The sequence below is a fragment of the Galeopterus variegatus genome, unplaced genomic scaffold, assembly GCF_000696425.1.
Source record: "Galeopterus variegatus unplaced genomic scaffold, G_variegatus-3.0.2 Scaffold310, whole genome shotgun sequence".
Classification (NCBI taxonomy): Eukaryota; Metazoa; Chordata; class Mammalia; order Dermoptera; family Cynocephalidae; genus Galeopterus; species Galeopterus variegatus.
In genome coordinates, this window is record NW_007726421.1 from 443,535 (window position 1) to 467,948 (window position 24,414).

General features: G+C 40.6%; 1 protein-coding gene across 1 annotated transcript in view; it reads left to right on the forward strand.

The window, feature by feature from the left end:
- Positions 1 to 24,414, forward strand: part of COL4A4 (collagen, type IV, alpha 4) — a 118,407-nt gene that overhangs the window by 35,931 nt on the left and 58,062 nt on the right. Inside the window, exons 12-24 of the mRNA XM_008567337.1 lie at positions 2,255 to 2,335; positions 3,096 to 3,149; positions 3,424 to 3,483; positions 4,362 to 4,406; positions 4,721 to 4,774; positions 5,950 to 6,019; positions 7,283 to 7,387; positions 11,926 to 12,090; positions 14,880 to 14,969; positions 15,929 to 16,092; positions 20,745 to 20,817; positions 21,810 to 21,916; positions 24,069 to 24,252. Of these exons, the coding sequence (XP_008565559.1) occupies positions 2,255 to 2,335; positions 3,096 to 3,149; positions 3,424 to 3,483; positions 4,362 to 4,406; positions 4,721 to 4,774; positions 5,950 to 6,019; positions 7,283 to 7,387; positions 11,926 to 12,090; positions 14,880 to 14,969; positions 15,929 to 16,092; positions 20,745 to 20,817; positions 21,810 to 21,916; positions 24,069 to 24,252 (1,252 nt within the window). The remainder of the gene's footprint in view (positions 1 to 2,254; positions 2,336 to 3,095; positions 3,150 to 3,423; positions 3,484 to 4,361; positions 4,407 to 4,720; positions 4,775 to 5,949; positions 6,020 to 7,282; positions 7,388 to 11,925; positions 12,091 to 14,879; positions 14,970 to 15,928; positions 16,093 to 20,744; positions 20,818 to 21,809; positions 21,917 to 24,068; positions 24,253 to 24,414) is intronic.

Below are 24,414 nucleotides of genomic sequence, written 5' to 3' on the forward strand. Positions count from 1 at the left end.
CTTCAGTGAGTTTGTGGGGGGACATAATTCAATCCACTACACCATGCTTAGAAGATTTTACAGTAAATTTTAATTCTTTCAGATTGTCAGGTGAATTAAAACATAATTTTAAAATTTTGTTTGCCTACCCCATTTTAAGGAACACTGCCCTGAACGGTTATTACTAATTATTCCTAGATGATCTGATTATGGACCTTTCAATTTTTATTTGTCATACTTTTCCTTCTTTGTAATTTTGACTACACTGAATATATGGTACTTTTACCATGTACAAAAATAGTGAAATGACTGATATTCTGATGAAACTCCCTGTTTGTCAGCCTTTCTGGGTTCCGTATGGGCTCGTCCCAGCTACAAGAACAAGCGTGCCTATTGCTACCAATCCATGTCACACACTTGCTCATGTGTTGTCTATGCCTTGTTCCATCATTGATTCAAGCAACAGATAACTTTAGAGCAGCTATGACACCTGCACTGTGTCGGGCACTGGATTACAGCTAGGGAAAAAAACAAAAAATGACAATGGTCCCAACCTCCTGGCTCTTCTGAAGTTTCCCAAGTTTCAGTAAAGATGGGATTATTGGTTTTATTTTTTCATTTAAACTTGAAAGAGTAGTCTTCTTCCCCAAATCCCACCCATCAAACACATTAATGTTTTAAATAATTGTATTCTTGAGAATTTGCTTTGTTCCACTCAATGTAGGAAGCATTTTATGTGTATTCTCTATCTGATAGAATAATGCTTTGAGGTAGGCAGTATCATAATCTCCACTTCGCAGAGAAGAAAAGTGAGGTTTAGCGGAGTTAAGGAAACTAGAGAGATTTTAAAGAACTTGCCCAAAGGGATACAGCCAGTAAGAGCCTGGTTTGCAAACAGGTGATCCTCTCTGCAGCCTGCTTTTAACTATGACAAAGAGGAAAGATAATTCAATAATACATAATATTCAATACAATAATAGTAATATTCAGAAAAAGTACAAAATCATTACCTCCTAATTAAGGCTAAGAATTTGTGTTTGTATTGCGACAAAATCAATTCAAGGAATTTTTTTCTCCAGGAGAACATGTATAATGACATAAATAAAAACTTTTGGCTAATTAGTTTATATGGAAAGTTTAAAAATATTATTGAAAATCCATTAGAAACAACCTAAATCTCAATAAATTATAGATACCCAGAATCTAACCAGAGTGAAATGGCTTGTTAAATCACAGTACATCCTTGTAATATATCACCGTATAGGCATTAAAAATCAGGATTTTGGGAGACTGGTTAGTGTAACAGGAAAATGCTCATAAAATATTGCTATAAAAGAAAAATATGAAATTGTTTAAAATTTTAATGAAATATAAATTATTTTAAATTATGTTTATATATGCATTATGTGGTATTATTCTGATTATATATATTTTCAATTATGCTTAACCAATCATTTATTCACATATATGTGTGCACATACATGGGTGTATTAGTCCGTTTTTGTTGCTTGTAACGAAGTACATGGAATTAGGTGATTTATAAAGAAAATGAAATTTATCGCTTAGAGTTTCTGAGGCTGGGAAGTCCAAAGTCCATCTGGTGCTGGTGACAGTGACCCAGGGGTCTCACATTGCAAGATGGTGGAAGCCTAGAAAGCAAAAAAACCAGATTCTCCTCTTCTTTTAAAGCCCTCAGAACCATGCCCCTGACCACCATTTTTAACCCATTCACTACTGCATGGTCCTACAATCCAATCACCTCTTCAAGGCTCTACCTACCTTTCAATTACCATAATAGGATTTCCCACCATTGTAACAGTCACAGTGGGGGCGAAGTTTCTAACACACAAAACTTGGGGGACACAATTCAAGCTTCAATGAGTTTTGGGGGAACATAATTCAATCCACTACAGTGGGTATATATGTACATACATACACATATGTACACGCATGTATACACACACACAGACACACACACACACACCCCACACAAAGAACTTTACCAAAGTTTTAATAGAGGTCAGCTCTGGATGGTAAGATTATAGATCATTTTTTTTTTTGCTTTTAAAATTTATTTTTAATGATAAATATGTATTACATTTTAATAAGAAAACAATAAATGTCATTTAAAAATACGTGATGTATTTGCTATAATTTATATTTTAAATCCACTGGCACACACACGGTATCATAAGGATTATACCACAATACATAGGTGAAAGTCTTCAAAACATCAATTAATATGAAATTCCTATTGTTTTGATTTTTTTTAAAGGGCGAGGTTGGCCAGCAGGGTCCTCCTGGACCCATCCTCTTGGTAGAGCCACCTGATGTTCATTTCTATAAAGGAGAAAAGGTAATTCCCTAATCCATATGTCACCTTGGTAGAGTGGTAACAGAAAACATTTTCTGAACACGTGTCTGGCAGCCAAGTGCTGAGCACAGTACATGCATCACCATGTGAATCTCAACAGGTTGGCATTATGATTAGCCTCATTGTACAGAGTTGAAAACTGAGGCTTAGAGGGTTACCAGTGTTCTCAAGGTTACCCAGCTGCTGAGTGGCAGACCTAGCTCAAGCTGCTGTATTATGACATGTCCTTCATAATACAGTACCTCATTAATGTTTTGATACATGGGCTGAAAAGATGACTGGAAGCCCAGTTGTCCTTTAGATGTTACAGATGGGTTTGATGTTTTGATCACTGAAAAGGTAACAGATGCATAGAGGTGGGCATGTAATAGATTCTTGGCAAATATGACTTCCTCCGTCAGCCTCCAGCGCTGATATTACCACGCCACGTGGGGGTTCTGTTGTTGCTTTTCAATTACTAGGCTGAATTTCTCTACCTTGCTCAAAATGTGCCACTTCTCTCAGTGGCTACGTTACCAAATGCATTGCTGCCCTGGTTCCAAGGTGGCCCACCACTGTGCCCTGCTGCACCTGAGTAGCGTCAGCTTTATGAGTGTTCTTAGATCTTAGTTGCTAATTAGTGATAGGTGAAGAGTAATTCCTTATTTAAAAAACTAGCAAAACAGGTTGTCAAAAGAGGTGATGTCTGAAGGAGATAAAAAACAATAAAAATAAGCCAGATTATATTCATTGTGATTTTTAGGGTATCAAAGGAATTCCTGGAGTGATTGGACCTCCAGGACCGCCCGGACCCAAGGTAGTTTATTTAAGTAACTTTTTTTTTCTTTATTTGTGTGATGTGCTCTCTTAATTTAAAAATTTATTTTGCATGGCCTTTATCACTGCTTTAAATGTTAATATGTATTACTAGAATTTCTCACTATTTTATCAGAATCCTAAAGGGCTTATATTCTAAAGTAGTTGTTTTCTTTTAGCTGCCAACAATAATTTTTGTTCCTCATTTTGTTTTTGCTTTCCATATTGCTGAATGTTGTCACTTGAACCCCTCTAAATGCTGTCATCTCTTTAAGGGAGAACCTGGGATTGGGGCAAAAGGAGAGAAAGGTGTTCCCGGATTCCCAGGTGCTCGGGTAAGGATCACTGGTCGTTAACTTCAGTGAATTTGGAGGCATTTCTTTTTCATACTTTTATATGACTAGATCAGTACTCCTGTGAGCTCGAAAGAGAATATCTCACATAAGAAAAATATTATTTTTGACAGCAAGAATTGTGTCATAGCTAAATGTCCCAGAGAATCCCTTCCAGTGACGTCTTTTAGATAAAACAGGCAAGCAGAAGACAGAAGAATTGGGGGAAGTAACAGGATTATGACATCCCTTGTCTGGCTCACTGTCCGTGTGATAGTGGCTTAGAATGGTTAATTTAAGCCTGTTTGATAAAACAAGGTGCTGATTTAGGGGTGGTAGCTGGAAAAAAAACACAATGTCAGACCCCAGATGTCACCACACATATCACTAATGGGATGCCCATTTCTAGAGTCACCATGGAGGCCAGATCCCAGCTGGCACAGGTGTTGAGTTTACTTGGCTCTAGGGTAGGTATTGAGTGGAGCGATACTGGCTTCCATGGTCATTTTTATTGCTGGTGATGCACAGAGCAACTATTAATTTCCAGATAAATTATACTGAAGTGATTTCAAAGACATTAGGCCCAGTGCAAGCACTAAGTTAAATAAATTAAAATTGGAAGCACAGCAACAAAAATACATTCTTAAAACACTGGTAATGACATGAATTTTTAAAATAAGACTAAGGATCTATTAAAGTAGCAAATGTTATTTAAAAATGAAATATATTTTATATTTATTTCCTTTTATGCAGCTACCTTTGCAAACAAGACTAAATACTCGTATCCTTGGAACAATCTGATAAGGTGAAAAATAATGCATCGAGCTGGTTCATGCAGTTTGATTTAATTCTGCTTGTATTGATTTTTTTGAATTTATTAGGGTGACCCTGGTTCTTATGGATCTCCAGGTTTTCCAGGATTAAAGGTAAATGTACACTATTATAGAATTGATAAATACATTTTTATTAGTAAATGCAATTCAGCATCATTCAGAAGTTGTACCATTGTATGCACATACAGTAATTGGAAAGGCAGACGCATGCATTTCATAGAATGCGGGATTTAGCTGTGGGTGCAAAAACAGAAGCATAAAAATCCTCATTGCAACCCAAGAGCAGGTTAAAACTTCACACAGAATCTTGGTGATCATGGCATGTGTTGTTCAGATTGAATGATAATGAGATCATTTGTTACCCAATCACATTTTTTTAAAAAGGGCATGTTTGTGCTTGTTTGTAGGGAGAACCAGGAATGGTTGGAAATCCTGGGATGACTGGATTTCATGGCCCAAAGGTAAAAAAAAATGAGCCATTTGAGTATTCCTTATAAAATTTTGTATCTCTTGTTATCTAATTTATTTTCAAGAGTATTTCAAAGAACCATTCCAAAATGTAACTATTGAAAGAGACAGAATTAATTTTTTATTCTTTTTTGTTTAAATTTTGTATATATTATTTTAATAAATGCTTTGCATTATTATGTATGATTATCATATTATCAGATTAAGCATGATTATATTTTACATTTGAGAAAAAATTATTTAGTTATTTTTTGATAGACATATTGGTGGTACATATTTATGGGGTACAGAGTTATAAATACATGTATACTCTGTGTGATGATCAAATTAGGGTAATTAGCATATTTATCATTGCAAAAATTTATCATTTCTCTGATGAGAGCATTTGAACTCTTCTAGTCAATTGAGAACATATAATAAATTATTTTTAGTTATAATCTATAATAATGTAATTAGTTATAATTATAGATGCTACCACTACTGTAGGCCACTAGGACTTATTTTTCCTATCTAGCTGTGATTTTTATACCCAGAGAAACAATCCTTTTGAAGGTGAATAATAATGAAAGCTTTAAAAATTCCATGGGATCACATCGTGTTGAGATTAAAAACAGGGCAGGTGGGGGGCGGGGGTATTGGAGAGCTGTCTGCTTCACCGCCACTAAATTTTTTCTTCTCTTTGTAACATTTGTGAGCTCACATTCAGCACTTGCTCAGGACAAGCCATGCTGGCTTAAGGGGACACAATCAAGGGGTGCAATATTTGCTGCTAAAATAAAATGTAGATTCAGATCTTGCTGGATCAACAAACTATGTCCTAGAGAGTCAAGTTAGACCCTCATAGTATCTAAGAAACATAGTCTACCTAAAAAACGTAATGACTTTAAAGATAACTAATTTACAGGAATGGAATAATTTTGTTGGGGTTCAATTGTTATTTTTCTCTTGTGAGAGCTTTGTCAACTGGCCATTTATTTCTACTTGTAGGTAAGAGATTGGATATGTCTTTATGCTTCTTAGAACTCCACAAATCATTCATTTCTCTTGTCAGCCTATAATCTTTACCTCTTATATGAATGCACATATGGTCCTTCTATTTGTTTAATGTGAGGCAACATGAGTAAAATATTAATATTTCTAAGAGAAGTGAATAAATGAATGATTTCAGGGGGATCCTGGAGACCGCGGACACCCAGGACCACCAGGTGTTTTGGTAACTCCGTCTCTTCCGATCAAAGGTTTGTGTTTCATTCAGATCCTCCATAAATTGTGCAGAAATGGGATTTGAGTGGCCCAGACAGAAGAGCTTGGCTCGGCATTTTCATAGCTTGCACACTAGGCAGGCTGAGTACACGAACTTTAGCACGAGTATTTAATTATACATGTGCAGGTGAGATGTGGTCTTGGCTCATCTCTATCAGCATAAGACAACAAATTGTATTTCAGTCCTTAAACTGTATGCTGGGATTTTTATGATGTCACCTTTCAGAAAGTAGTTTTTGTTTATCTCTAAAAAATCTGTGAAACCATTTGACTAACACCTACCAAGATGATACTGCCAAGAAAAGAACAGCCTAAATCAATGACAAAGAGCTCTGCACTCTCAGATCAGGCAAAAGGGTTTACATCTAAGATATTCCTTTTTTTTTTTTTTTTTTTAAAAGATGACCGGTAGGGCCGGCCCGGTGGTGCACTGGAGAGTGCGCCGCTTGGGAGTGCGGCAGCGCTCCCGCCGAGGGTTCGGATCCCATGTGGAGACCGGTTCCCGCTCACTGGCTGAGCGTGGTGTGGGCGCAACACCACGGGTTGCGATCCCGTTACCGGTCAGTAAAAAAAGACAAAAAAGGGGCCAGCCCGGTGGCGCACTGCTACAGTGCGCCGCTTGGGAGCATGGTGGCACTCCCGCCGAGGGTTTGGATCCCACATACAGACCGGTTCCCGCTCACTGGCTGAGCGAGGTGCGGGCGCAGCACCGAGGTTTGCGATCCCGTTGCCGGTCCCGGTCTGGTACGGGCGCGACACTGAGGGTTGCAATCCAGGGTTTGGATCCCACATACAGACCGGTTCCCGCTCACTGGCTGAGCGAGGTGCGGGCGCAGCACCGAGGTTTGCGATCCCGTTGCCGGTCCCGGTCTGGTACGGGCGCGACACTGAGGGTTGCGATCCGTTGCCAGACACGAAAAAAGACAAAAAGGAAAAAAAAAAAAGATGACTGGTAAGGGGATCTTAACCCTTAACTTGGTGTTGTCAGCACCATGCTCAGCCAGTGAGCAACCGGCCATCCCTATATGGGATCTGAACCCAGGACCTTCGTGTTATCAGCACCGCACTCTCCCGAGTGAGCCATGGGTCGGCCCCTAAGATATTCCTTTTTAAATGTGGCAAGAAACTGCAAAAGAATCTCCTAATTATACTTTATTGAGCTTCCCAAAAAGTAATTGTGTCTGTATTTTTAAATGTATGTATACATTTGTTTATTCACATGTGTCTATTTTTGGCAGGTCCTCCAGGGGACCCAGGGCCTCCTGGCCACTATGGAGAAACAGGGGCTGTTGGACCACCTGGTCCCCCTGGTCCCTTGGGCAGGCCAGGAGAGGCGTGTGCAGGTACGAATCCACTGGCTTTTACATGCCAGATTTCCTACACCATCATCCACACCAGCAGCTCTCAGCTCTAGGTGATTTGAAATCACATTAGGAGTGTTTAAAAAATACCGATGCCTGTGCTCATCCCAGGCCAAGAATGTTAGACTCTCTAGGGGATGGGCTATTGTAAAAGCATCCCTGTATTTCTAATGCACAGCCTGGGTTAAGAACCACTGAACTCAAATCAGTGCTGGTTCATCAGCTGCACCTCAGAAGTATTCAGTTAATATCGCAGAGATATTGTGAGGAATATGTACGTATAACAGGCCTCCCCCAAGATGATCACATGCAGATAAGATTTGGAAACCGCTGCTAGGGCTGAGGGTTCTCTCATGTTTCTCCACCCTCCCAGAAGGCTCTCCCTGCTGACATCTGCTTGTAAAATTGAGTTCATAAATCTAGGCCCCAACTTAAATCTCCCACATGAAATGTGGAAATAAAAATTATGATTCAGCTTTGACAGAAAAGGCTCCTCTCCTCCAAAAAATCAAAAACAAAAACAGGAAAACTACAGGTCACAGTGACATTTGATATAAAGCCTGGAAAAGAGTCCTGTTGACGTAAGGACTTTGAACTCCTTCAGATGCTGTGCTGGGGAATACTCTTGGTAAGATTAGAGGATATTTGCATTCCATGAACCCAGGAGAACTGATTAAATCTGTGAGAAGAAAAGTCTTGAATAAGTGTAATTTTTCTGGTCTGTGTTTCTTGTTATATTTACCAAGAAGGATTAAGAAGTTTCCTGAGATATTCTGCTGCTAGCTACAGAATTCTTATTTAATCTCCCACGAATCTAGCTTCCACTTTGTGGGATCTAGCAACCACAAAGGTAGAAAAACTTTGTCTGGTTCATGTAATTTTTAGGTAGTGTAGCCTTGGTTTAATTGGCCCAGGATTATTTAAGTCATATAGAGTATTTTGTCATCAGAAAGCACTAGTCTCTGGTCTTAGATTTCTCCTTTTGGGCTTGTTTATAATAAAATAGTGCCTCTAGCAGATTGAAATCAGATCCTAACGGGAGTAAGAAACGAGTGTGTCCAACAGATTCAAAGCCAGATATGCAGGAAGCTCCTTAATTCCACATGCTTTTTAAAGATGAATTAACCTAGTGACTTTCAAATCTTGACTATGACCCATAGTAAGAAATGCATTTTATTTTGTATCACATTTATATTATATTACACGGACATATATATGTACCCACATATACAGATGACTGAAACTCAAATTTCACAAAATAATACCTTTCTGGTATATGATGCCCTCTATTTTTTAATTTCATTCTTGTCTTTTGAAAAAAAAATTAATTCTGGCCACAACCCCATTGATTTCATGCTGTGCTATTGAGTGGTCAAGGCTGTAATATGCCATATATTGTAACCCATACTCCCTGTGGGAGATGGTTAAGCATCTCCCTGGCCTGAGCACAAGACTTCAGGCAGCATCCCGGTCCATCCTATGACTGTAGAATCCAAGTCCAGTTTTAAGAATGGCATGAAGATAAGGTGGCAGCCAAATCTACAGGGGCACATTTTTATTCTGTTCTGAGTACACCAGTGTATATAGTCCTTATTATACATATTTTATTTGGTAATTATCTATAATATTTGCTATGGGATAAACAGGGTTTTGGAGTCAGACACTCATAGTTGAATCCCAGCCTTGCCATGTATGGAGGCCACATAGTACTTGTAATGAAATATACTCAAGTTTTCACTATTCTGTTAGTTCATTTTTGTTGCTTATAACAGAATACCTGAAAGTGGGTAATTTATAAAGAAACAAAATTTATTTCATACAGTTCTGGAGGCTGAAAAGGTCAAAGTTTAGGAAACACAGCTTGTGAGAGTCTTATTCTGGGTGGTGACTGTTCACGGTAAAGCAAGGTATCACATGGCAAATGGCTGGGCAGGAGAGCGCTCACCTGCTCACTCGCCCTCCTTACAAGGCCGTCAGAACCACACCCATGACTACCCATTAAACCATCAATGGATTAATCCATTCACATGGGTACAGTCCTCACAGTCTAATCACCTCTTAGAAGGCCCCACCTTTCAATTACCACAATAGGATTTCCCACCCTCTTATCACTGTTACAATGAGGATCAAGTCTCCAACACTTGAACCTTTGGGGGACACGTTCAACCCACAGCAACTATGAACTAGAAACATTTCAGTTTCTACTACTTACAAGCTGTGTGATCATGGGCATTTATTAAACCTCTTTGTCCTTAGTTTTTTCATCTGTGAAATGGGATCTTGTTAGAGTTGAAAGAAGTAATACGTATACAGTCCTTAGCATCCTGGCATATAGTAAGGACTCAATATGTTAGCTATTATTATCATTACTGATATTTGGCCTAAACTTTCTGTGTCTTATCTGTAAGGCATAACTTTGCAGAGTTGTTTGAGGAGTAAAGATTGTGTTCATAAGCATATGTGAAGTCCCAGAACATATGCACATAATAATGATAGCCGTTAATTTAACTTGCATGCTGCATTACTGATTTCCGACAGGGTTTCAGTTGTCTGTTGCTGAACAAATTACCCAAAACCTAGAGGTTTGAAACAACAACAGTCAGTATGCCACCCCTCACTCTCCTTAGGTTCAAGAGTTCAGGAAGGTCTAAGCTGAGTGATTCTGGCTCAGGGATTTTCACACTGCTGCAGTCACATAGGAGCTGGAACTGGAAGATGAGGCTTGGCCAGGCAGCTCTCTCCTGTGTCTCTCGTGTGGTCTCAGAGTCTCTCTTTATGGGCTCTGTACTGCCTTTGGGCTTCCTTCCAGCATGGCGGCTGCAGAGCTGTGAGATTACTTATATGGTAGCTCAGGACTCCAGTCCCAATTGTTGCAGTTCACGAGGCAGAAAATGCATCACCTTTTCTAATGGCCACATTCAAGGGGAGGAAATGCTGCACCTCTTGATAGGGAGGCGCCAACATTCTATAAGAGCACTAGGGACAAGCACTCCTGTGGTGGCCATCTCTAAAAACTGCAATCTTCCACAGACAGACTCTGGAACCAGACATGCTCACTCCCACACAAAGGCTTCTAGCTGTCTCTAAGCCAAAGACACTGGCAAGGGGAGTGGGATGTCAGGGGAAGCAGGATGTATCTGCTGTTGTGTTACTTGTTTTGACCTCATCAGAATACACTGAACATATGAACATTCATTGTGTATGTGCTATTGCTAGATATTACACTGAGCCGCTTATGTGGATTATTTTATTTAATCCTCATAACAAGCCTATGCGGTAGATCCAGAGGACCCAATGAGTTAAATAACCTACTTAAGCTCTCATGGGTAGAGAGGTGAGGCCAGGCTCCAATCTGGCACCTCTCTGCTTCCCCACCAACCTGGGCTGTAAAGAAAGGGGAGGTATTTTATGCCCCATAGATGATTATGTGAGTCTATATTTTTATCCAGTAAATGTGCTACTATGTTTATTCAGATTATTATTACCAAGTTCTCGTGATGGAAGATTGAAAAAAATAATAATTTTAATTAAGTAAAATATATTTCTTTCCCAGTAACCATAAAGAATGGGAGAAAATGTATGAAAATCTGATTCCCCAAATCTGTTTGTTTCCACCTGTGTGCTTGTTTGAAAGGAGGTGAGGCATTCTGATGGCTGGGCTATTCAGTTATTTTTGAGCTACATTGTTTTCCTTTTTTAAATTTAATGTAGTTTATTCAGATTACTGTGATATAACTACTACTTTATACCTAGTAATCTGCTTTGTGAAAAAGCAGATTACTTTTTAGAGGATTCTTATTTTTTCTTCTACTTTTTCTGACCACTGTCATCTAGAGCAGTTTTATTTAAACAGTTCTATTGAGATGTCATTGACATATAAAAACTGTGTATATTTAAGGCGTACAACTTGATGCTCTGATATATATATATATATATATATATATATATATATATATATATATACATTGTGAAATGATCACCACATCTAGCTAATTAACATACCTGTCACCTCTACGTAGTTGTGTGTGTGTGTGTGTGTGTGTATGTGTGTGTGGTGAGAAGACTTAATTTAAGATCTATCCTCTTAGCAAATTTCAAGTACACAGTACAATATTGTTAACTGGAGTCACCACCCTGTACATTACATCTCCAGAACTTATTCATTTTGCATAACTGAGACTTTGTACCCTTTGACCAACATCTCCCCATTCCCCTCACCCCCAGCGCTTGGCAACCACCATTCCACTCTTTGCTTCTATGAGTTCACCTTTTTTTAGACTCCACATGTAAGTGAGATCATGTAGTATTTAAGTTTGACTTTTTTAGATTCTGCACATATGTGAGATCATACAGTATTTCTCTTTCTGTGTCTGGCTTATTTCACTTAGCGGAATGTCCTCCAGATCCATCCATTTTCCTTCAAAAAAATCCTCGACCTAAGGAAGAATGATTTTGATTTCTTCTACAGAAATGCTTATTCTGAAAGCATATATGGTTTTCATTCTTGATTTCTCTTGCAGGCATGATGGGACCCCGTGGGCCACAAGGGCTTCCTGGTCATCCAGGGCTTCCAGGGGCAGCCGGGATTCCTGGAAGACCTGATTCTGCTCCAGGAAAACCAGGAAAGCCAGGGCCACCTGGCCTGCCTGGAGCACCAGGGCTGCAGGGATCCCCAGGATCAGATGGTAAAGTGCTCCTCATTCACATTCGTTAGCATTTATGTTGCATTCGACATTTGCAGTGTCATTCAGAAAGTATAACTTTCTAAGTATTTAAAAAATTATGTATATTTCTTGAGCCAACTTAGTAATATTGAAATGCTTTTACAAATAAGTAAACTGAGGATGGACTATCACATCAATTAAAGTATGTGCAATTATTCGGTTGAGAGTTTTAAGTGTGAATGATAAAATTTTGTAAATTAATACAATTTTTATTTTAAAATGTAGTTTTTATTTTTATCAGAGTTTTATATGCACCTGCTTTAAGAGTCAAACTGTTCTCTGAGGACTGTTATAAAGAATCACAATCACAGGAGACCTCTTCTCCTATTCCTTCCTCCCCAGAGGCAATTATTTCCACGCGTGTAGCTGGACATTGTGTTATTTGCTCCTATATTGACATTCAATAGACTTGTATCGCTATTTCTTAATTTTTCAATTTCAGCAGTATTTTTTGACTTCCCTTACATAAGAAGAATTTAATTTTTTTACTACCCCCACACCACACGTGCACATTTTCCACTCCCATGACCTATCAATAGAGTTATTATCATGATTTTGGCTAAATAAATATTCAGTGTTTACACTGAATGGTTATGTAAGTGCTCAGCTGGTGAACAGCACATGTAATAGTACATATCATTACTTTTGCAATACAGCATTTTGTAAATAATTGTCTTGTTTTCTTTGTGTGTTTGCTTGGTTTTCAATATACTTACTATAAATTTAACCTGAAACTACCCAGAATTGTGTAAATCTCATTATTATACGCTCTAACTCCTTAATATTCTACCAGCATTATCTTTTTTAATAAATCTCTCCTGGTGCTTCTTGACCAAATTAAGTCAGGTTGCACTTAATTTCTTGCCGAGACACTATCTTGAAATCTTCTTTCACCATTACCTTCGTTCTCTCTCTCTCTCTCATTTCCTTTTTCTCACAGCTCAAATATTTATTTCAATAGTCTACTCCTTCATTACACTTTCTGAGAAAGGGTGTAAGTAAGAGGGTAAACTTTGGGGATCTTACTTGTTGGAAAATGCCTTTATTCTACTGTGAATTTGAATTGATAGTCTGGCTGAGTATAAAATTCTAGGTTGGAAATCTTTTTCCCTTTGGCTTTTGAACACATCTTCTATTGTTTAATAGCTTCCAGCATTGCAGCAGAGAACTCCAATAATATTTAGATACTTGACCCTTTGTTTGAAATCTATTTTCCTTTCTGGAAGCATAGAGGAGATTTTCTTTGTTTTTTACTGTCCTAAATTTTACAATAAATTGCCTCTGTGTGGGTACATTTGCATTTGCTTGCAGACACTCAGTGGGCAGTTTTAATTCAACACATAATCTTCATTCCTGGAAAAATTTCTTGAAGTATTTATTTGAAGACACTCTTTCCTTTATTTTTTCCCCCTTTTACTTCTTTCTGAACACTCTATTAATTTGTCTGTTAGAAAACCAATCCCACATCTCTATTTTTTTTTTTTTTTAACTTTTATTCTTTGTTTTCCATAACACTTTCTGGGAGTTTTCCTCAGATCCATCTTCCAGCTTTAACTCCAGATTTTTAAAATTTCCACTATCTCTCTTTTTCTCTTTTTTTTGGATGCTGGCCAGTACAGGGATCTGAACCCTTCACCTTAGTGTTATAACACGGTGCTCTAACCAGCTGGGCTAGCTGGCCAACCCTGTTATTTTCTTGTAATGTTTCCTTTTGCAGCAGCCTGTTCATGTTTCAGGGGTGGAACACCCTCCCTCTTCTACTATTTTAATGGTATGGTTTCTTTCAACGTTTTCTTCATGCTACATTGTCCGTTTGCTCCAGTTTTTTTGAGTAGCTGTTGTTTTTTTCTGCTGCAGTTTCAAGAAGAGGATCTTCTGGTCTGTTTTTTTTTTTCTTTTCTTTTCTTTTTTTTTTTCAATATAAATTGGGTTCTTTTTCAGCTTTCCCTGCTACTTAGAAGTCAGCTTTCTTAGGGTCTGCTAAGTCTCTTTACATTTTTCTTCCTGTTGGTTCTCCCATTTTCTTTGTCCTATGGGCTTATTCCTTTTTATAATATATATTTATAATATATATATATATATATTTTTTTTTACTGTCTTTTATTCTACTGGGATTTTAGGAAAATGAAGAATTTATTGTTTGCATTTCATTTGTCATCTTTAACCAGATGTCTCCAAATTTTTGCTTTCATAAGCCCTGCTTCGTGCTTTCTTCCTTGGCTAGTGATTGATAATTAAAGGGGGCAAAATATTTGCCATTCACTGACTTGGGTTTTTTTTATGTGTTTTATTTTGGTATGCTGTTTGTTTTGTTGTCAATTACCTTGTTCTGTAATTCACTATCTTAGGGCTGAGATTAGGGACGTTTTTAGTAGCAGAAGCATGCCTTGACAATTGGATGGTTTTTATGTGTGTATATTCTCATGTTACAGAGGAAGAATCCTAGGAAAAGAATGGAACAAAAAATGGGGCTGGGTGGGGAAGCACAGAGGGGAGAGTGCAGGAGACACTCGTTCTGTAGAAGACATTCACCAGGGCCTGCCCGGTGGCGCACTGGTGGCGCACGCGGCGGCGCTCCCGCCAAGGGTTCGGATCCCATGTGGAGACTGGTTCCCGCTCACTGGCTGAGCTTGGTGCGGGTGCAACACCGAGGGTTGCAATCCCGTTACCGGTCAGTAAAAAAAAAAAAAAAAAGAAGACGTTCACCAAAGTTATGTGTTTCCTCTGCCCATCCCCAACCCAACATACAGTGATACATTGTAGTGTTGGACGTCCTGGACTGCAAGGAATAAAAGGCAAAGTGGGCCCTCCAGGAAGAAGAGGCTCAAAAGGAGAAAAAGGCAAGTATGCATCAAAGGTAGAATTTCTAGAAGACAGCCACATATGGAGGACTGGGGCATTCATGAGACGTGCGATGTGGCATTTCATTCAGATTTACCACCTTAGTTCCACTATGAGTACTCCACTTTATAATGCGCTACGATGGGATTAAAAGTTACCGAAGAGTCAAATCCTATATCTTAGAGTAAAAAGGAGACACTTACCTGCCATGAAATTTACCTCAAAGTGGTGTCTTTGATCACAAGGGTCCACTTGATCCCTCGAGATAGGACAGAATTGATATTTTATTTAAGTATCTCTCTGGGGGACCCATACTTCCCAGACTTATAAAATGCCTATGGCTCTGTGCTTCTCCACTCTAAATTGTCTGGAGCCTTTTTGAGCAACTAAATCAGGTGGGTATGAGAGCCTAAGCACGACTGAGGAGTGGTACTATCCTAAAGACATTTTTTAAAGACTGAAAGTCCTGATAATTAGAGAATGCACTGCAGTGAATTATCAGTTGAAATAGGCAATGCAGTCAATAATCCCTCTTCATGGATTATTTTGTTTTCTTAATTGTTCAGGATTTATGCTCTAACCAATGTATTTTTTTAGTGTCTTCAGTAGAATCAAGAGACTTTTAAACTTTTTAAAATAAAGTTTTCTTATTTTTAAAGTTTCTTCAGTGGAATTGGACATCAGCTTTCCCCACAGAATTTGTCAGCATGAGTTTATAAAAGCAGAAAATACTCCACTTGTTTAGGAGCAATATAACCAGCCCACACTGACCACGCCTAAGGACCCCCACGCCATGCCCGTGCTACATCCCAGCCCCCACATCGCGTATTATCCATTGTCTGTGATAAGAACTGTACACATTTGTTTTTCACTTGTGCTACTGGTTTTGGATAGTAAAGCCCTTCCTAGGGATTTTATTCAGGAAATAATGACAAGTCTGCTTTTATTCTCTGCCTAGGAAATGAGGGACTCTGTGCCTGTCAGCCCGGTCCCAGGGGTCCCCCTGGCCCTCCAGGACTTCCTGGGAGGCAGGGGAGCAAGGGAGACATGGGGCAGCCTGGCTGGCTTGGAGAAAAAGGTGACCCAGGCTCTCCCGGTGTTGAAGGATCTCCAGGGCCACCAGTGAGTAACTACTCCCAGTCACAGTCTTTCCACTTGAGAGGACAGGTAGAGATAGAATTCAGTGTGCCTCTTTCTATTGAGAGTCTGAAATATATCTTATGTTTTGAACCTATAAACATATTAATAACTAAAAAAACTCCTGTATTCATTCATTCACCCACCCATCCATCATTCATTTATTCAACTAATTAATATATACTGAGTGCCTGCTATGTTCCAGGCACTGTTCCAGGTGCTGGGGATACAACAGGGACCAGAACACAGTCTGTGCCCTCCTAGAGCTTCAGAGATGATGCAGAGCATGTACCAGCTGAACGAGTGAATGTGCAGTATGGCAGATGGTGACAAAGGCCATCGCCATGTCGTGTGGCTGGAGTGGGAGAGAATGAGTGGCGGGGCAGGAGAGATGAAGTCAAGGAAAGGGCTTGGAGGTGGCCGAGCGGGGGCCCGTGCAGGTAGGTCAGATTGGAGCTTTTACCTTGGAGGCCATGGAACAGGCAGGGAGAGTTTTAAGAAGAGAGAGACCTAATCCGACATTAGTTTTCAATCTCTCCCTCGCTCTGGTTGCTCTGTGGAGAACAGACCTTAGGGACAAGGGAAGAAGCAGAGGGATTTGCTGGCAGGCTGCTGAGGAACCCTGGTGAAATATAACGGAGGACACACAAGTGCAGCAGGGCTGGGCACTGTGGGCGGTGGGCGGATTCTGGATGCATTTTGAAGATAGAACCAACAGATTGGTGGTTAGATTGAATCTAGGGTACAAGAAAAAGAGAAGTACAGGGCAGAGCTGAGGCTTTTGGCTTGCGCCATCTGGAGGAAGCAGCTGCCATGTGCAGGGACAGGGAAGACGACAGAAGGAGGTGGCACTGGGCGGGGAAAGGAAGCAGTTTTGTTCGGGACATCTTAGGGTGGGGGTGACTGTTCGACCCACGAGTTGAGATACTGAGTAGGCGGTGGGATGATGTTCAACGTAAGGATTCAGCTGAGAGGTCCAGGCTGGAGATAATGGCTTTGTCAGAGTTTATGTGATATTTAGTGCCAGAGTGGATGAAATTGATCTCAAAATGGCACCCATCTGCTGATGGTTACAAAAGACTCAGGTTGAGGCACAGCCTTTCAGCAGTCAGGTCTCTCAGAATAAAATCACTGCCCACTGGGGGCACTCCTCTGGGGGCCAGAGACAGCCGTCTGTCCCCTCCTTATGAAAGAGGCTTAATCCTAAAATGACCTGGGGCCTAACCATCAAGTTCAAAAGGACTCTTTTCCATTTTTCCCAGGAAATATCATGAGAATAAGATTCCAATCTGAGGGCCTTAAGTGAAGGTGACGATGAAGGTGTCCCCACACCATTCTCGTCACATGCACTAACTTGCAAAATCTACTCAACAGAAAGCTGGGTCCTTAATGCATGTACGTTGAATGAACATGGGTGCAATTATTAAGTAGTTTGTATTTTATAGTCTGCCTTTTTAATTCTATATTTTATTATAGTCATTTTTTATATGTGGTTATTTAATCTTAATGAAGATTTTCATAGCTCTCAAATGTTTTTGTCGATTTCTATTGAATTGCTTCGGAGGACTGACTTCTTTGAGTGTGAATTACTCGTTCATTCGGGGTTGTCACAGATAAGGTTTACTTAATTCAGTCGCTCTAGGACTTACCTCTTTGGAATGGCTGCATTTTTGATGTCTTCATTCTTTATACGATTCTGTCCCTATGACTTCTCTGCATTAAATTCATCACACTGTGGTCACAGTCAGGAACCAGGATCACACCACTGGGCACTGAAAGAAAAGAGAAGGAGAGAGGAAAGGACAGACAGAAGACAGAATCAGAGACAATCCCTATTGGGTACTTTCAGTCCTCTCTATATCTGTCATCTGCCAATACCTGGCTCTATCAGCCACAGATTGGTAGAAAAGTAGAAAACAGAAAGTGGGCATAAATTTCTTGCAATTTTTTCTGAATGAACCAAGTCTTTGTATTCATTGCCTTAGCCTGAGGTCTCTCCCTAGGATGGGGCTTCCCACTTAGACACTGCAGTGCAAGCCACTAGGGCCTGGGAGCAAACGGACCCCGCTTCATACTCCATCTCTCGTGTCTGGGAGCTCTGCAGCCTTTTTCAGGGGCAGCTGTGTCATTTGTAACAGCGCTCGTCTTATAGGTTTGTTGGGAGGAATTTGATTCAGTCATGTATGTTGAGAACTGTAAGGTACACACTAATGAACAAACCAGCTGGTAGGAATTCAATTCAGTCATATGTTTTGAGAACTGTAAGGTACACACTAATGAACAAACCAGTACACACTAATGAACAAACTGCCCCCGAGGTGTCTGCAGAGTAAACCAAAGGTCAGAAACTGTCCCAGGCTAACTCTGACCTGCTGGATTGTTTGGTTGTGTCCTCACAGTGTTCATTTTTGTTTATCAACATGAGATTCCTGGCTTCCCTTAAAAAATTGGAAGTTCATGAACACAAGGGTAATGCAACACCACCGCCGTTGGGGCTGTGTCTGTCAGGGTGGCTGTGCCTGGCGGGGGAGGCCTGGGCATTCAGTCCCCACCGTGCCCACCCACCGCTTCCCTTGGACAGGTGCAGCCCTTGTGAGCATCAGAGGTTGAAGTTCCTGGTCTAGACCATGTAAAAAACAACTAAAATATGCTGGCAGAGAGGAATTTTTGTTGCTCTGGGCTTTTGTTGAGTTAACACAGTGTTTAGTGATCTCGGATCTAACAATTGGGAAAAGTAGCTCTTGGTCCCAAAGCTGCTGAGAACCTTTGCCCCAGCAATCTCTTTAGTTAAGTATATGTTTAACCTGAGTCTGATGGTCTTGCTAGCTGTTGTATCCTCAGTATTCAGAGTAATGCCTGGTACGTTGCAGGTTTTCAGTAAATGTTTCTTTAACCAAGTCCAAAGACAGCACTGGTAATTTTCTTTTTCTTACTAGCTCCTATGTGTCTCTGATCTGACTCTAGGACTTGAAATTCTTCACGTACAGAGTGTTAGAGCAATTCATAATACATTCTAAGTCTCCAATGCGCTGAATACTACACTGCTCAGACTCCCAGTGTGTGTTCATTCTTCCAGGTACCAGGGTCTTGTTTATTGAACACACCACTGCCTGCTGTATACATTTTTGGTTTCTCCTTCATGGTTACTGCTTGATGCTGCCTTTGTGCTTATCTTGATGAGTACCTCTCCTCCCCTTCAGAGCTCACAGCTGATAAGTTAGCAGAGGCCAGCTAAAAAGACATTTAAGCTTGTTTGAACACATTCTTAGATTGTGTGAAAATAAGGCAGGCAGCAGCATCTGTGCGAGCAAAGCAAATGGTCTGCTCAGTTATTTTTACCTCTTTGCATTTTTTCTTGACTGTGTTTTTTTGATTATTGAGGTCACTAGATGAGTATCCTGAAACTGTATATAGTGTTTTTATAACAGTAGTTGATATGACGCTGGGCCACTCCAGTACACCAACCGTAGATTTCCATATTTGACATGGTTTGATATTCAATAATATGCAACACTTAAAAAGTGACTCAAATAGTCTAGTCTCAGAGTAGTGTTGAGGCTGAAAGATGATGAGCCTATCAGCCAAAAGGAGTTGTTTACGTGCTGTACAGAGAAATGTGTTGACCTCAGCAAGGCCCTTATTACCCCTTCTCTTGCTCATCACCCTTTCTTAACATCACATTATTTCTATCCTCTTTCATCACAAACTTATCTAGAAATCTCTACCTTCAGCTCTAGTGGCAGCTCTTGTGTAACCACCCTCCTCTTTCCTCCCAATTTTGCATTACAAAGCCCAAGATAATAAAAAAAAAATTAATTGCAAGTTTTTTTTTTTTTTTTTCCTTTTTGTCTTTTTTTCGTGACCGGCAACGGATCGCAACCCTCAGTGTCGCACCCGTACCGGACTGGGACCAGCAACGGGATCGCAACCCTCGGTGCTGCGCCCGCACCTCGCTCAGCCAGTGAGCCGCCAGTCTGTATGTGGGATCCGAACCCTCGGCAGGAGCGCCGCTGCGCTCCCAAGCCGCGCACTGTAGCAGTGCACCACTGGGCCGGCCCCAGAACATTTTTATTTTTTATTTATTTATTTATTTATTTATTTTCCTTTTGTCTTTTTTACTGACCGGCAACGGGATCGCAACCCTCGGTGTTGCGCCCACACCGCGCTCAACCAGTGAGCGGGAACCGGTCTCCACATGGGATCCGAACCCTCAGCGGGAGCGCCACCGCGCTCCCAAGCGGCACACTCTCCAGTGCGCCACCGGGCCGGCCCTAATTGCAAGTTTTTATTTGAGATAGTTGAAGACTCACAGGAGGTTGCACAATCATACAGAGAGTTCTCATGCACCCTCACCCAGCTTCCCCCAGTGATAAGTGACAGGACCACAGCACAGGGCCAAAACCAGGAAATGGTCACTGATACATTTCTACTAACTCAGATATGGACCTTATTCAGATTTCACCAACTTTTACAAGCAGGTCAAGAGCCTCAATTTTGTAAGGTCGGACCACCTTGGAAGGCCAAGTCGGAATCTTTAATGAGATTTAGGAGGGAAGAAGAGGGAGATGAGATACTCATGCAGGTGAGTAACTTTTGACCCATCACAATCTAATTTCTCCCTCTTATTTTTCACCAAGGGAAAACCCGGTGCCTCAGGACCACCTGGCAACAAAGGAGCAAAGGGCGACCCGATTGTATCAAGAGTTAAAGGTGAACACGATCAATCACTTAGCTCCCTGCCATTTTATGAATGATATGTGGACTGTCCTCTTGCGTTAATTTTTCCTGTGACCACAGATCAATCCTATATAACTTAAGATTGATGAGATTGGTTAAAAAGTACTCCCTGCCCTTCATAGAGTCATATGAATGTCCAGCCTCAAATCCTGTCTCTTATTTGAAAACATTAATGCTCTCTCCGTCACATATTCAAATCCTCATTGGAGTAAACTTGGGTTTGCAACAAGACCTCCTTTGACTTGCCTAGTGGTTATTCCCTACATTATAGTATCCTATATTAATCAAGAATATTTTAGTTGTAACAGAAACCCAGCTGAAAGTCATTTAAGAAAAAAAATTTATTGATAGATAAAATGTGAAAAGTTAGATGCAGGGTTTGCACTGGGACACCAGGTCTAGGGCCTCGAATGGCATCAGGATACTCTGCTCTCCCTGAATCTTTCATCTTTCAATAGACCATCTGCATTTTCTCCTGTCACACTGCATTTCTCTGAACTCTGGGGTACATGCCCCCAGGCATCTCCAAGTTCTTACAACCAGAGATGAAGAGAGCTCTACTTTTCCAGCTCCAGTTAGAAAAATAATTCCAGAAAGGACTGATAGCTCAGGGCAAGTGCCCAATCACGGACCAGCCCCCCATTCACTATATGTCGGGGGATGGAGTACCATGTTTGGCATCACATGGGCAGAGGAGGATTCTGAGATTAGCACTTCCACACACCACTTCCTTGTTGGAATGGGAAAAAGAGCCTTTCCCACATAAAGAGATTCAGTGGGTTTGGCAATTGTCACTGTCCTGTTTGGCCTTGGCATAGTCTCTGACTTTGGGCAACTGAGACCTCAGAGGAAACTCTACCTACCCACACAGAGTCAAGGCCATTGTCTTTATCTTTAGTCCTCTGTTTCCCTCTACTTCACCCCTGCTGATAAGATCTCAACTATCTTTTGGCCTCTATTCCCAGGGCAGAAAGGAGAAAGAGGTCCTGATGGGCCCCCAGGAATTCCAGGGCAGCAGGGACTACACGGTCGGGATGGACATGCTGGAGAAAGAGGGGATCCAGGACCCCCAGTATGTATAATTCTTCTTCTGCTATAGAATTTTATTTTCTTATATGGCCACTCAGGCATCTATTTTCCCCTTCTACCAAACTGGAATGCAGTGAAGTGTCACTGTGCTGTAAATCAGAGTCAACCGTTGCTCATTGCCACCAAAAGAAGATTGTTATCAAAGGTACGGCCTAACTGGAGATTGTCTAAAATCCTCTGTGGCAGTTCAGTCATGGCAAGACTTTCTGCCTAGTCTTTGTATTACTCTGGTGGTGTTTATTTCTTTCTAGGAGCCTTGTATCTTACAAAGCCCCCACTGATCTTAAGTCTGTTGAGTTGACTTTGTAGGGTGGAGGATAGAGCACAGGTCCCTATAATTAGCTTCAGTTCTCTTTCCTGGTGAAGAAGCACACGTGAGAAGGTGTCAAGCAAGAAAGGATGAGCTAGTGCAAATCCACTGAACTGACATATTGGTTGGTGGTAAATCCCACTGATAAATGATATTTGTCCATTTTTCAAATGTTTTGGGTAGACACCATGTGTAGGTAATGAAGGTCATAGGAAAAAGAACATGAGACATGATCCAGTGCTTAGGAAGTTAAAGTATCTTGGGTATGTAAGGTATTTTTGAATGCTTACAACATCACGGAAACTGGGCTAGATGTTTTAACAGTAGTCTTCTGAAGAGCAGTTATCTTCCCAATTTTACAGTAAGGAAATGGAGGCTTAGGGTGTGTTACTCAAGGTTACCCATGCATTGATTGGGCTAAACAGGAGAGAAATCTCCAGTCTGTCTTATTCTAAAGTGAATGCTATTTCTACCAGACTGTGCTGCCTGCCATGTGCTATGAGAAACCATTTAGAGTGTTGTAATAGGGACAGACCACGTTCTGATTTTATGGGAATTCCTTCAGACAGAATACTTGTGAACAAGAGACGGAAGCTTGGGAATTGGGTTAGATGTTGTTTATAGCTTTCTGGCCTTTATAGCTGGTGTCACATATATGAATGATCTCTGCTATAGGTTTGGTAATCTTTGCTTAATTCATTCTTCCACTGAAGAAACTTTAGAAACCAGTGTCACTGAATGGTAATTGTCATACTGTACTCACCTAACTTTAAAAACCAAAGTATGTTTACAGATCAAATTGGAAGAGGAATTTCTACAGCACCCCCTGGAGCTCTTCCTAGATTTGTTGAAACAATTCAGACCCATAAGACTATCATAGACCACATTTGGGGCCAGGGTACTCAGACGAATAGAAGACAGGACCCCCAATGTGCCAGCAGGGCAGGGCAGCGTCAGGTGTTCCTCATCTCTGAGAGTTCTCACAGCTGTTCCTTCTGTTGGGGTGCAGAAGATGAGATCCACATGTGGCAAATGTGAGCACAGCCCTGACTTGAAAGCCTCAGCAGCTGTTATCGCTTTTGGTGACGCAGTATGGGGCTTGCCGGTTACTGGAGACACAACTCAGGGAAGCCCCAAGGAGGGTTCCCCCCAGGTCTTTATAGTCCTTCCAGAGCAGATGCAAATTTTGCAACCAGGGATCTATATTACTGTTAGCTATGTTGCCTAGGAATGTAGCTGATGATCTAATTTTTATCAGGTTTCCAGAAGAACAGAGCTAGACAGCTAACGAAAGGTAAAATTTTCATGCAGGAGGGGAAAGGATTTGATACTCCTTTACCCACAGATGTGGAGGGTGATGGAGTCTATCCATTTACCATCTCACAAGAATGCAAGAGAACAATTTCAAATACATATGAACTTAAATAAATAAACTTAAAAAAATACATAAGAACTTCTTCAATCTGTGAGCTTGCGACCTCTCTTGATTTACTCATTTCTATATTTCATGATATTTAATAATAGAGAGTAGTTCTACATAAAATTTCATATTCTGTATTTAATGCAAAAGATTTATTCACTCTGAACAGAAACCAAAGGATCTTATTCTGTATTTGAGACATAACACACGCAACTGTATCATATATATGCATGTAAATATCATAATATGCATGTAGAATATTAAGAATAATCTGAGCTAATAATTTTAAATGACATTTGCTGCAGAGTAACTGCCTCCTGGAATCTTCGTATAGCCTACAATGACTGCTTTGAGTTCATGGACTTTCAAAGATTGGCAATTGATTCATGACATAAATATTTCCAGGGGGATCATGAAGATGCAGCTCCAGGTGGTAAAGGGTGTCCTGGACCACCGGGCACCCCAGGCAAAGCAGGACCTGTGGGGCCTCCAGGACTGGGATTTCCTGGTCCACAGGGAGAGAGAGGTCAACCAGGAGTACCAGGCTGCCCAGGCTTGAGGGGCCCTGATGGCTTGAAGGGTCAGAAAGGTAATTTTTTTTCCTTTTTATTTATTTACTTATTTATTATGAATATTCATGATACAAAGCTAATTGTCACCCCTTGTGCCCATGATGTGAGGGCTAGATTCATAGTGGGGGCATACGCATTACCAGAAATTACTTTTGTACCCCGTGTCTCCCACCCAATTA